The 12,311-nt window shown below is 35.4% G+C and overlaps 1 protein-coding gene and 1 non-coding gene across 4 annotated transcripts in view; one reads left to right on the top strand and one right to left on the bottom strand.

The window, feature by feature from the left end:
* Positions 1–12,311, bottom strand: part of GAS2 (growth arrest specific 2) — a 122,902-nt gene that overhangs the window by 68,047 nt on the left and 42,544 nt on the right. For all 3 annotated transcript variants that reach the window (XR_002770850.1, XM_003781188.2, XM_023507574.1), the window contains exon 4: positions 1,935–1,998. Coding sequence is in view for 2 of the 3 variants with exons in the window: in XM_003781188.2 (XP_003781236.1) it covers positions 1,935–1,998 (64 nt within the window). In the remaining variant the exon portion in view is untranslated. The remainder of the gene's footprint in view (positions 1–1,934; positions 1,999–12,311) is intronic.
* Positions 8,611–8,717, top strand: LOC111724450. Its single transcript, XR_002772751.1, has one exon. It is a non-coding gene; the product is annotated as a U6 spliceosomal RNA (small nuclear RNA).

The raw sequence follows: 12,311 nt of genomic DNA, 5'->3' as shown, positions 1-12,311 counted from the left end.
TCATTGGCTAGCTGATCTCCTCCTTTGATGACTAGTTCATAGTTAAAATGTTCATTTCAGTAGAATGCTTAGTCACAGCATTCACGTAATCAAAGTATAAGAAAACAAAATAAAAAGTCAGAAAACAGGCAAATATTATAAACTAAATGGGAGGAAAATGACAAATCCCAACTCATTCTAAACAAAGTGCCACTTTCTGGGTTGACTCTGTACCACAACTTAGAGAAACTGTTTATCGGATGCAGGTGTTTAGATTATTTGAGCAACAAAATGGAATTTCTCCTGTTAGATGACTCTGGTGGTATAATGAAAACAACACCAAAAGATTTTTGCCTACTCTTTTGTTGAGAACTCCCATGTTTCTTTGACTTGAGCGTGTCGGTAGCTCATTTATGACATTGTGTGTGTTTTCCTGCCCTCTCTATTTTTAACTTCTTTCTTCAGGGAAAGCTGCTAGGTCCTTAGTATTCATTTTACTCAAAGGTGTACCTGTGCCAACAATACCTCTGTCCTCCTCCCTGATAGAACCCAAGAATATGGCAGCACTAAAGGCAACGGAGCCCTTGGAAATAATCAGACACCAGGAGCTTGATGGACACCCACACAGCAGACACCTGAGAAGACCAAAGCCTCGAGGGTCCTTCCTCAGGGGCCTTCACACAATTATCTGCAAATGGATGGGGGAATAGAAAAGATCTCCAAATGTCTCACAGTGATTTTTTTATTCTACATTGAGTAAAACCTAGTAATATTTTTTTGAATTAAAAAACACATTACATGGACCCTTCTCACACCCAATGACTGTGGTAAAATAAAATTCATACCCAATGCACAATTCGTTGAGACTATATAGGCTATGATGATGTGAAGAATTTGAGGTTACATTGTCTGATCACATCATCTGATTAATTTTCTACTGGATCCAGAAAATGTCTGTCTGTTCAGTGCCAGCATGTTTTCTAGTCACATTCTCATCTGCCGATGTACTTAGCTTGGATTTTCCTTTTTTTATATTTTTCCATAAATTCTCTATTTGAGGATAGAAAGCCAGTGCTAGCTCTTTTTTTAATCTTAGTTATTCTTCTGGTCTCAACCCTAAAAGTATACTACGAGCATGTGGATCAGAAGGAAGCTTCTAATTAATTCTAAATTTGTAATCTGCATTAAGACCTCTTCATTTCTCACTCTTTGGGCCTCACAGAGCTATTGAAAGCCCTGCCCAATGGCTTGCAAGATGATAAATGGTAAAACCAAACCAAGTCGGCTTAGGTAACAAAGTTCCTACCTCTGCTTATGTAGCTATGATTTCTGCAATTACTTCCTGCTTTTTCTTATCATAGAGGAGGAAAAAATCAAGTTTCAAAGATCTACCTATACAAGGATAACATTTTCTGTCTATATCTATTAGAAATACAGAAAATAATTTAAAAACTTTTAAAAACTACCTCCTCACTGAGAATTGGGAACTAAAAGAGCTGAAAGATGAGGTGTTGAATGGGGAAATAAGAGGAAGGAACTAAAATAAGACCAAAAATTATTAAAACAAACAGAAGTCAAGGAAGTAAAGGAGGAAAAAAAGAGAGAAAATACAAGAACAAATTTTCCACCAAGGATAGAGTAACTCTCACTTAAAACTTCATGTCCTAGAACATCTCCTTTTTCCCGAGAAAGGTTTGAAAGGAAAATGTATTTGATTAAAGGATATTAGCAAATGCTCAGACATGGTGTCTGGACAAGACGCCCATGATGCTAAGAATACTGGTGACATGCGTTTGGTTTGATACACCGCTCTCAAGCTGTTCATATATCACGTTTGAATGGGTAGCTTTTCAATATCCAGGTTAGAGGTCAGCAGTGAGAAGCCTGCAAGCTTCGCTGTTGCTTGGATGCTGCGATAGTCTGTGTCTTAACAGACTCGCAATAGTTTGACCTACCTGGCTGCAATCCGGCCAAGCTCCAGCAAACAGAGACACACTTCTCTGGGTTGCTTGTGGAGGACTGAAAGACAAGATAAAGGGGAACACTGTTACAAAAGCAGGGCTTGTAACGCAGCTCAACAGTGAACAGGCTTGCCAGTGACCTCCATCTCTCACGCTCCTAGTAAATGAGCTAGTCTTTCTTCTGGCATTCATAGCAGCCATCCTATTCTGCAATACACCTAAACTCTACTAAAAGTTGACAGTAGTTAAGACTCTGCTCCCCTCCCTAGAGCTATCAGCCTCAGGAACTCTCATCCTGAGTAAATCTCACCCTGAACATATTTTCTTCAATTAGTTAATATTAAGAAGTCAATTCTGAATACATATGTAGCTATAATTCTGATACATATAAAAATTTAATAAATATTTTTTACTTTTCTTTTTTTGAGACAGAGTCTCATTATGTCACCTTTGATAGTGTTGTGGCATCACAGCTCACAGCAACCTCAACCTCTTGGGCTTAAGTGATTCTCTTGCCTTGGCCTCCCACGTAGCTGGGACTATAGACACCTACCACGACACCCAGCTACTTTTTGGTTGTAGTTGTCATTGTTGTTTAGCTGGTTGGGCAGATTCACCCGTGTGCCTCAGTGTATATGGCCAGCACCCTAACCACTGAACTAGCGGTGCTGAGGTGATACATATTTTTTAAAGACTCACTATATACAAGACCATAGAGCAAGAACTAACCTTTAAAATATCCGAGGTCTACCTTCACCAGTGATTTTAGCAAAACTAACAAAATGATAAGCATAAAAAATTATATACCATTGTCCTATGTTATCTTCTAAACAAAGACAAAGGTCAAATGAGACAGTGAAATTTTATGTCCTCTCCTAAACAAATCTTATTAAATATTACTTTAAGAAGGAAACACTTTCAACAGATTGGATTTTGTAAAACAAACCATTTTACTATCAGCCAGGTAGTAAATTGTTGCCCATCAAACAAGAAAATTAAAAGACTGTTCCTTGAATTAATATTTCTGTTCTAATAGAATCCGAGTAAGCAGTGAACCTGTTTTACTGATAATTTAAACACATTATTCAGTAATGTTGACAAGTCATACTTGCTTTTGTTGAGCCTACCAGAAGAACATGTGGGTGAGCACATCACTCTCTATCAACCAAAAGTAGGAGATTATTAAAATGTTATTATTAGCACTGAGTAAAGATAAGAAATATTGAGGGAAAATTGCCTCGAGAACAGTCTTTACATAGACACAATATCCTAATAAAAGAAAACACTAGCTTATTGATTGATTACTTACTATACAGTTTGATAAACTAGCAATATTGCTTTAATTCTTAAACACAGAATTTGTAATAATTCAATTTTTCCCGTAATATCCTATTCACTTAACATAAATACAGTATTCTAACTTCTCCTTCACAGATTATGATAGTGGCAATATTTTGTCCACTGACACAATAATGGAATTTGTTGAGAGTGCGTGATAAATAGAAAAAAAATACTTTTACTGGATTACAAATGTATGTGATTTCACTTGGCTTTAATCAGATGTACTAATTTATTTCTATTTGGTTAGAAAAATGTCACTTTTAAAGATTTTTTAGATAAATTCTAATCTAACCCCTGTAATCGATTATGAAATTTCCTCATTATAGAATATTTCCACTCTTGGGAATATAAATTTCAGATTCATCTGATCATTGGTGAATTGTCAGGAAGCCCTATTTAGGGAAGCTCCAATTACCACTAATTAAAAGGCCTTAAAATAAAGATGTTTATTACCTCCAATTTCAAATGTACCACTAGCTGACTGGAGCCGGAATGATACCAACTTCAGGAAGTATGATATGTTTAATCGACTTCAGGGCAAGGTAACATGGGGACTCTAACATCACATAAGCAGAATTTCAACCAGAGAATTGCAACATTCATCACAAAACAGAAGTAAATAAGTAAAAATCATTTTGTCTAGATTATCAGTTTTTTCTGAGTCAGACTTTTTTTATCTGCCATGAGTATGGCATAAAATAACAACAGGATTTTTGAGTGGGAGAAAAGACTACATAAAAACTGAGGGGAGGAAAACTTTTAAGTCCCTGCTAACGTCCTTATCTTGAGTAAAAGCTATGTGAAGCCAGTGGCTAATGTCCCAAGACATTTGTATACAATTTCATGCATTTTATGATGAAAACAGTGTCAAAATATGAAACTGACCAAATTCTCTCAATTCGCAGTCAACAGGCCGTGATAAAAAATAGCTAACACGATTAAAATGGTTATTTCACAAACTTATTGTACCTATTTTGAGGACTAGATAAGGATAGTATATGAATAGATCTATTTTATGGAAAGTCAAGTTTTTTCTAAACAATGTGAGTTACATAATGAAGACGATTTGACAAGAAGCCAGAATCACTATTATGCATCTCTTTGCTTTTCTCGTCTGTCGATTTAAAAGCTAAAATTCAAATGTAGAGTCTATCACAGACTCATCAGAAAATCAGTTGGGTAAACAGAAAAGTAGTGAATGATTTTGATTTATCTTCTTAGAATCAAGCAATAGAATTTACAAACAAATCTCTTCCCCAGCATCATTTTTTTAGGAGAATGCTAACAGAAAAATAAGGCTTGACTTTCAAGTTTTCTTGGGAATGTTGTCTTTTATAAGTAATACAATTGTTTCAAATATACTTGTCTCATAGGTTGATACCTTTTCAATTATCAGGCATATCATGCTTGTCACCTAATGACCAAAAAAAAAAAAAAAAATCAAAGTTTGGTGAGCAGTAAGCAGTGAATAAATCTATAGAGGCGCATAGCATAGTACAATACCTAGAACAGAGCGAGGCCTCAGTAACTACGATACCGCACGATGTGGAGAATGATGACAGTGTCACGGGGGGTGATAGTGATTGTGAACAATGCACAAAAGGAATAATGACTAAAATTTTACATGGCATCTTTAGAAAAGGCAGGAGTTTAAATGATAAATGTTTGGGTAATTTCAACAGCAAGTACTCTTACCCTACTGCTGTAAAACGAAATTAAAAAGTTTTTGAATAGTATTTATATCATACCAAAAGGTGACCCTAATTTTTACACTAAAGCAAGTTCTATAGTAAAGTTAATAGATAGAAAGGGGTTAGTGATTGTGTGACTCAAGCCACAAAGATCAGGATGTAGTAAGCATGAGTGCTAACATTTGCCAATTATGTTGTTTTGGAAGATTATTTTATGAAATATCTGTTTTCTAAGAGAAAACAATGGTGCTTAAATCACAATATTTTTGTGAAATTAAGCCAAATAACATTTATTGTTATACTTAGGACAGTATTTTGCAAATATGAACTATCTTCCCAATGTTAGTTTTCTTTTTTTGCAGTTTTTGGCCAGGGCTGGGTTTGAACCTGCCACTTCTGGTATGTGGGGCCGGCGCCTTACTCCTTTGACCTACAGGCACTGCCCCTTAGTTTTTTTTATTGTTCTTGTTATTTCTTTAAAGATGATCTTTATTTAGCCCATAACATTAATTTGCTTTTTTTCTCCCATCAGTGACTACACTAAGCCATCAAATATTTTAAATATTTTATTAATTGTACTGTATCAAAGATAGTTAATTCTAAATTCAATTAAATTTCAGTTTAAATAGGTCAATTTGGCCAGAAGGTATAGACAGATAGAAAGGAGATATCCTGTACTTATTACAGGTTTGTTCAGAGTATAAAGCTTAAGTAACAATTACATTTTGACATTTGTTATTTTTGTTTTCTTTTTTTTTGAGATAGAGTCTCACTATGTTGTGCTTGGTAGAGTGCCGTGGCATCACAATTCACAGAAACCTCAAAGTCTTGGGTTGAAGAGATTCTCTTGTCTCAGTCTCCCAAGTACCTGGGACTATAGGCACCTTCCATAAGGTCCAGCTATTTTTTCATTATAGTTTTCATTGTTGTTTGGCAGGACTGGGCTGGATTCAAACCCACCAGCTCTGGTGTATATGGCTGGTGCCCAAACCACTGAGCTACAGGCACTGAGCCAACATATGTTATTTTTTAAAATACTAAACAACTTGTCATTAATTATCACCATCTCTGAAAGTAAAATAATCCAGCTGAGTCAATTTTTAACTATTATCTATGTTAATTATGTATGACCTACTTTAGAAGATCAAATAATTGAATGCATATTTTTTGTAAGGATCATTACACATTCAACTTTATCATACTGTGAACTGTGGGTCTTGCACTGAGTCACGTGTATCATTCATTCTGAACATACTTACTCCTTTGTATTTTCGAAAGAAACTTCTACTTTTACTGAAATTTATACTAAATTTTTCCCACTTTATCACTGTTATATGAACACAGCATTGTGCTTTGACCTAAGGGGCAGAAAAGGGAACTGCTGTTGGTTTCTTTCCTCTGGACATTTCTCTCTAAAACAAACAAAAAGTTCCCCAGTCAATGGTGATGATTATGGGAAAGATTTTATCATTGGAGGCTTCTTTTTAAATAATCAAAACCAGTTCAAAGAAAAGAATAACAAAACACCTCTGGGAAAAGTAACACAGATTTCCATTCAAAAATATGTGGCCAGCGACTGACTCAATCTCATAACCTAGATTCTATAAAAAAAAAATCTCAGGGGCATCAAATGTCAGATGGAATGCTGCTGCTAGCTACAGGAATAGAAAATGAGGCCTTCCACTAATACGAGGGTAGAGTTTCAATGTCACAGACTCTGCAAGGATAAAATGCATTAGACCGTGAATGTATAGTTTAACTAAGTACATTAAGTTTTAACAGATGGGCAGAGAAATGGAAAGCATGAAAAATTGCGTTAGCTCTTTGGTTTCTAGACAGCTAGAGGCTACAAAACTCATGGTAATTTTGAAGGAAACTGCATTTTAACGTTTTATTTAGAAGGGAGATTTAAAAAGATTATATTTTGGCTAAATGTTTATTGTAAAAATGTCAGAAATTACCGACTGCCTGGCTTCTCAGAGTGGAGCGAAGGTTCTAAGCACGGAGGGTGGGTTAGTAGAAGACTAACTGGCAAACTCTAAGTCAGAAGAACTGAGTTCTACCTAAGCTGCCTAATGACCTCATCTCTGAAACTGATGTCATGCCTCGTACCTGCTCTTCCTTATAAGGCAATGATATGGTTTAGAGCACTTGGTACGTGGTAAACGTTAAATGCTAATCCCTTGCTACAGGTCGTCCACGAACCAGCAGTATTGTGTGGTTCCAATATCCAAATTATTGTGCCTGGCCCTACTTATTAGAAACTGCATTTAAGTTTCTAGGTGGTGAACATGTACATTAAAGTTTAATAAGCCCCGTATAACACACGGAGATAATGATAATAAACATCAGTTATAATTTCTGCAGCTATTTTTCTAAAAATATTGAAATGCACTTTGATACATGAAACGTATCCTATAAGGGTGATGGAAAACAGGGGTCATGATGATGATGAACGGAAGAAAACTAATGTGATAGGACTGGCCCCTAATGACTATTATGAGCATTTCTTTTCTGCCATGAACTGTAAGATACGAAAGAACTTTCCTGCTTCCCCTGTAAAGGGACAGTCACAAAGTGCTCCCTATATCATGTCACCCCAAGACAGACTCAGGCTGTGAGCGTAAATGAACCTAACAACTTGAAATAGCAATTAGAAGGCTATGAGCTGATCGGAGGCTAAGAAAGAAAAGGAAAAAGCAAACACAGAAGAATCTCACAAGCTCCTTAATGCCGAATGTCCGAGGACCCGAAAGTTCTTAGAATGATTTAAAGCATAATTTGTATCACGCCCATATAAATTATATAGACAGGTACTATCCATTCAGAATCTCATTAGTGATAAAAGCTCTTTAGAAGAGAATGTTGTTACTTGCTTTTTCTCCTAAGCTGAAAGATATCCTGGGAGAAGGGCCCATTCTTTTCTTTTCTTTTTTTTTTTTTTTTGCAGTTTTGGGCCAGGGCTGGGTTTGAACCCGCCACCTCCAGCATATGGGGCCAGCACCCTACTCCTTTGAGCCACAGGTGCTGCCCAAAGGGCCCTTTCTTTCTCCATCAGCCAACATTCATGTTAAATTAATGGATTAAGGTACTAACATTCAGAACAGTAATCACAGAGTTTTTGAAGTTGGTTTATATCTTTATTTTTTATTATTCCTTCTTCTTGGAAGAATCTCACAAACATCTCAAATTAACTCAAATAAAGCATAACTTTCTATAACGTGGTTCATGATGTCTAGAGGTGAATGGAGCTGTCTTCAAATTCTGGCTGGGCCGTTTAGGAGCTGTGTAATATTGGGCAAGTTATTTAGTTATTCTTGAAGTCTCAGTTTCTCATGTATAAATAATGGCGTTGGGAGAGTAGTTATGGTGGTGTACGTGCATTGAATAGCTACACTTAATCAAGCCTACAACTGTTAAATGTGGGTACAGTGCAAATTTGAGTCTAGAAAAGGTAGAAAGTGGTCTGCTTTCCTACTTCGACCCTGGCTCTACCAAATCCTTGATGAACTGATCATTCCAGGGAGACACTGATTCTCAGAATCAATTTCAACATTGTTCTATCTTACACTTCCCCTGGCACAGGGTGGATGACTGGATTTAGACAGGGTTTTTCTGAGCTAAAAAAAATAACAACAGTGCTCGCTTTGGCATCACACATACTAAAATTGGAATGATACAGAGAAGATTATCATGGCCCCTGCGCAAGGATGACATGCCAATTCGTGAAGTGTTCCATATTTAAAAAAAAAAACAAAAAACAAAAAGGTGAATTGAGATGCTAATAAAGTACTTCATAAAACAAAAAGGTGTTTTTTAAAAAGTCTTAAAAATGATACTGGGAAAGAAATAAAATGAATATCACTAACTCAGCTGAATAGGTATCCTGAAATTTTTATCCTACAATAACATTAATAATAGTAATATGGCTTCTTTTTTTTTCCCCTTGAAAATCTCTTATAGTCCTCAATATAGACAAACACAAGAACAAGCACAGAAACAAGAACAAGGAACAATTCACCAAACGCTAGAAGGCAGGCATAGATTCTTTTTCTGATGCAACAGGGACTTTAAAGTGCAAAATAGAAGATGTTGATGTTTGAAAATCCACACGCAATCCTTTTCACTTTTGGGTGACATCAAACCAATACTACCGCTAGCGAATGTTTGCCTCTGGAGCACAACGCTGACTGATGTTCTATAGAGCAAAGTATTTTGCAAAACTGTGCCCATCCGAGTGATGCATCAAAAGAAGACAGAACCACACAGCAAACACCAACACAGCATAGAAAATTTTTTTAAAGTTGCACTCAAAGGAATCACACACATTGACATGCTCCACAGCAGATAGCAAACCCTTTTCTTGCTGAGTAGATTCATTCTCAGAGAAATAGGTGAAGAAAAGTCAGTGGCCTCCAAATCCTATAATCATTCAATAACATAATAGATTGACACAGTGATAGCAAGCAAAGATGTGTGCATTTTCAAACGATTTCCCCAATCCCTTTTAGTCCATCTCCCAGCTGACCAGAATATGGACACATAAAGCAAAATAAGCAAGGCTCTGGAAAGAATTGAATTAACTTGAGATTTTCTAAATTAGTGTGCCACCATACATTATAAATGACAAACAGCATCAAATAAGGCTATCACTAATTTAAGAAAATGGTTAATTACTTGACGTATCATAGGAAAAGTTTCATAAAAGCATCAATTTTATGACTTTGTATAAGCTTGAAAACACATTACAGATTTCTGATCTTAATGTAAACAGTAAAAATGAACCATGTGAAAACATTCAGCGTTTAGAAGGTGGTGAAATTATTTTAATTAACATTTAAAAAATCATTAAATTAACTGTGAAGATAATTATTAACATAGTCCAATAACTTTTACATCTCTGTAAAACTGAAAACAAAAATGCTTTGAAAACCTAGTGCCTTCTAAGTTGAAGGCTCTTCTGAACTTCTGAAGGATCTTTTGAACTTCACACTCAGGCGAAGTTCATCACTTTGAAAGCAGTTATTGTGGGACTATTTTTAAGACTAGCCAATGGCAGTCTTTCTTTTAAATGCAGGAAAGTAATTATGCCCACCTTTTAAAATTAAAGCACAATCCTAAATATTTTTTTAGGGAATTGAATAAAACCAATTATTAACCTTAATAAATCAGAGTCAAGTAAAAGGAAATCTCCCAACACTGACTTACCAGTAAACGTCATTTGAACAGAAGGGGTCAGGGTGAGCACTGCGTGTAGACCCTCAGGTTAGAATATGCTCTAGAGAGCATGCAATAATCTATGCTTTCCGTCACTATGCACCATTTAATTCCTTACTCATTTGCAGTGTCAGGTTAACCTCCTTTATGATATGATGATGTCAAAATTTTATATCAATCAATTATTCTGTATCCCAGTTGGGCCAATTGCATCTTAACATAAAAAACGAATTACTCTGTGTACCAATTAGGCCAATTGCATCTTAATATAAAAAAAAAATTGTACACTCTATAACTATTTATTACCTTAAAGTTTATTAATAAATAATTGAAGAACTATCACGACTAAATCACTGTTTTCTCATTCTGAATATGGAATTGTATTGCTGAATACTGGACATGAATATATGACTTCATGTTCACAGTACTCCATGTGTGTCACAGTATTCCATTTTTCCATATACTTAGTTTAAAAATATTATTTTTCATTGGTTATTGATGGCTGATTACTATCTAAGCTAAGATCGAAAATCATAGATTCTGGTTATTGTTGTTTAAAAGAATATTTCAAGGTATATTCTTATGCCTAACTCTACTAATTTCCACTTGAAAAATTACTGAAGAAGAACAATTTAATACAAGTATATAAACACTTCTGATGTCTTTGATAAATAATGTCAAGTCGCCCTCCAAAGAAAGCATACCAATTTTCATTTTCTTTAGCGATGTATAAAAGATACTGTTTCATTACATACTCACCAATAGTAACTATGTTTTCTAAATTTTTCTAATTTTTCTTAGTTTTTCTTTACATTTACCTTATTACTATGGTATCCAACATTTTTATATCTTGAAATAGTTCTTCATGACCTTTATCCATTTTTCAGTGGTTCATTTTTGAAACATGCAATCTAAGAATTGACATTTCACAAAATAAAAAAAAAAAATCCCTCAAGAATGTCATAGATGATAAATTGGTGATACCCTGTCCATGGGATGGGAATTTATCCACCAAGAATAAAAAAGACGGGAAGCAGGAAGGAAGCATGTGGAATTAGCTGCTATCCACACTCCCCAGTTCATCCCTAAGAACATCCTTCTGTACCCGCTGAGATTTCTAGTCATTAGCTGGTGTGAAAAGAGGACAGATTGAGTTGTGAATCAAGATCCTCTGACAAATAATTGTACAAAAAGCACTGAAACAGAGGGTAGCAAAGCAGTTGCCACAAAGATAAGGATGCTTTATATAAGCAGGCAAAGACCTCTGAATAGCCAAAAACAGAAGGCTCTTCATGCACGCTCAGTGCAGCGATCTCCTTTATCATTCATTCACTCAGATTTTCCCCCTTCATCAGGGCATCTTTTCATTTTGTTTGCGGTTCAAAACACTAGGACACAAAGGATGTGCTTCATCTTGTGAGCTATTGAAATGAAATCTTGAGGTTAAAAGAAAAAAAAAAAAAAAAACCTTGCCCTAAATTCCCTTTCAAAAGTAAAGTGTGAAAAGACATCAAGCAGAGTACACAGGGTTATTGTTGAAGAAAGTCAATTCGGCAAGTACAGAATCCAAGGCCATCAGCAGTGGCTCAACCACTTCCTCACCCACAGTGAATAATAAGAAAAATCCAAGGAGAGAGGATCCCACTTGCGGAAATGGAACTTCTCATTGTCCTGCCTCTTGATTATCATTAACATCTATGGGCGCAGCTGTTCCTTTCTCTGACTTAATCCTAAAGTCAATGCTATAATATTGGCCCCCTTCCACTGCGTCCCCAGAGCCTATTGTATATCACCTCAGGTCCCATTCTGAGCAGAAGAGATTTCAAATTTATCTTCCCATTGAGCAGCAAACTAAAAAGCCTAATGATTTTATTTAGTTCGGTACGGAGGTTACAAATGATTTTGAAATTTTATAGCCTTGAAAACTTGCTCCTCTTAAACCTTCTTGAATATGTAAATAAATTTTAATGCAAGTTATAAGTAAGTTGTAATACAGAAGATAATAAACATCAAAGTTTTTTTTTAACAAAATACTCAGTAGTTATATATATATAATATATAAATTATCATGGAGTTTCTTTTTATAATGCCAGGATTATTTGTTTTATTTATTTATTTATTT

Source organism: Otolemur garnettii, unplaced genomic scaffold (assembly GCF_000181295.1).
Source record: "Otolemur garnettii isolate 467f Iridium unplaced genomic scaffold, OtoGar3 scaffold00001, whole genome shotgun sequence".
Lineage (NCBI taxonomy): Eukaryota > Metazoa > Chordata > Mammalia > Primates > Galagidae > Otolemur > Otolemur garnettii.
This window is presented reverse-complemented; position numbering and strand designations above follow the sequence as displayed.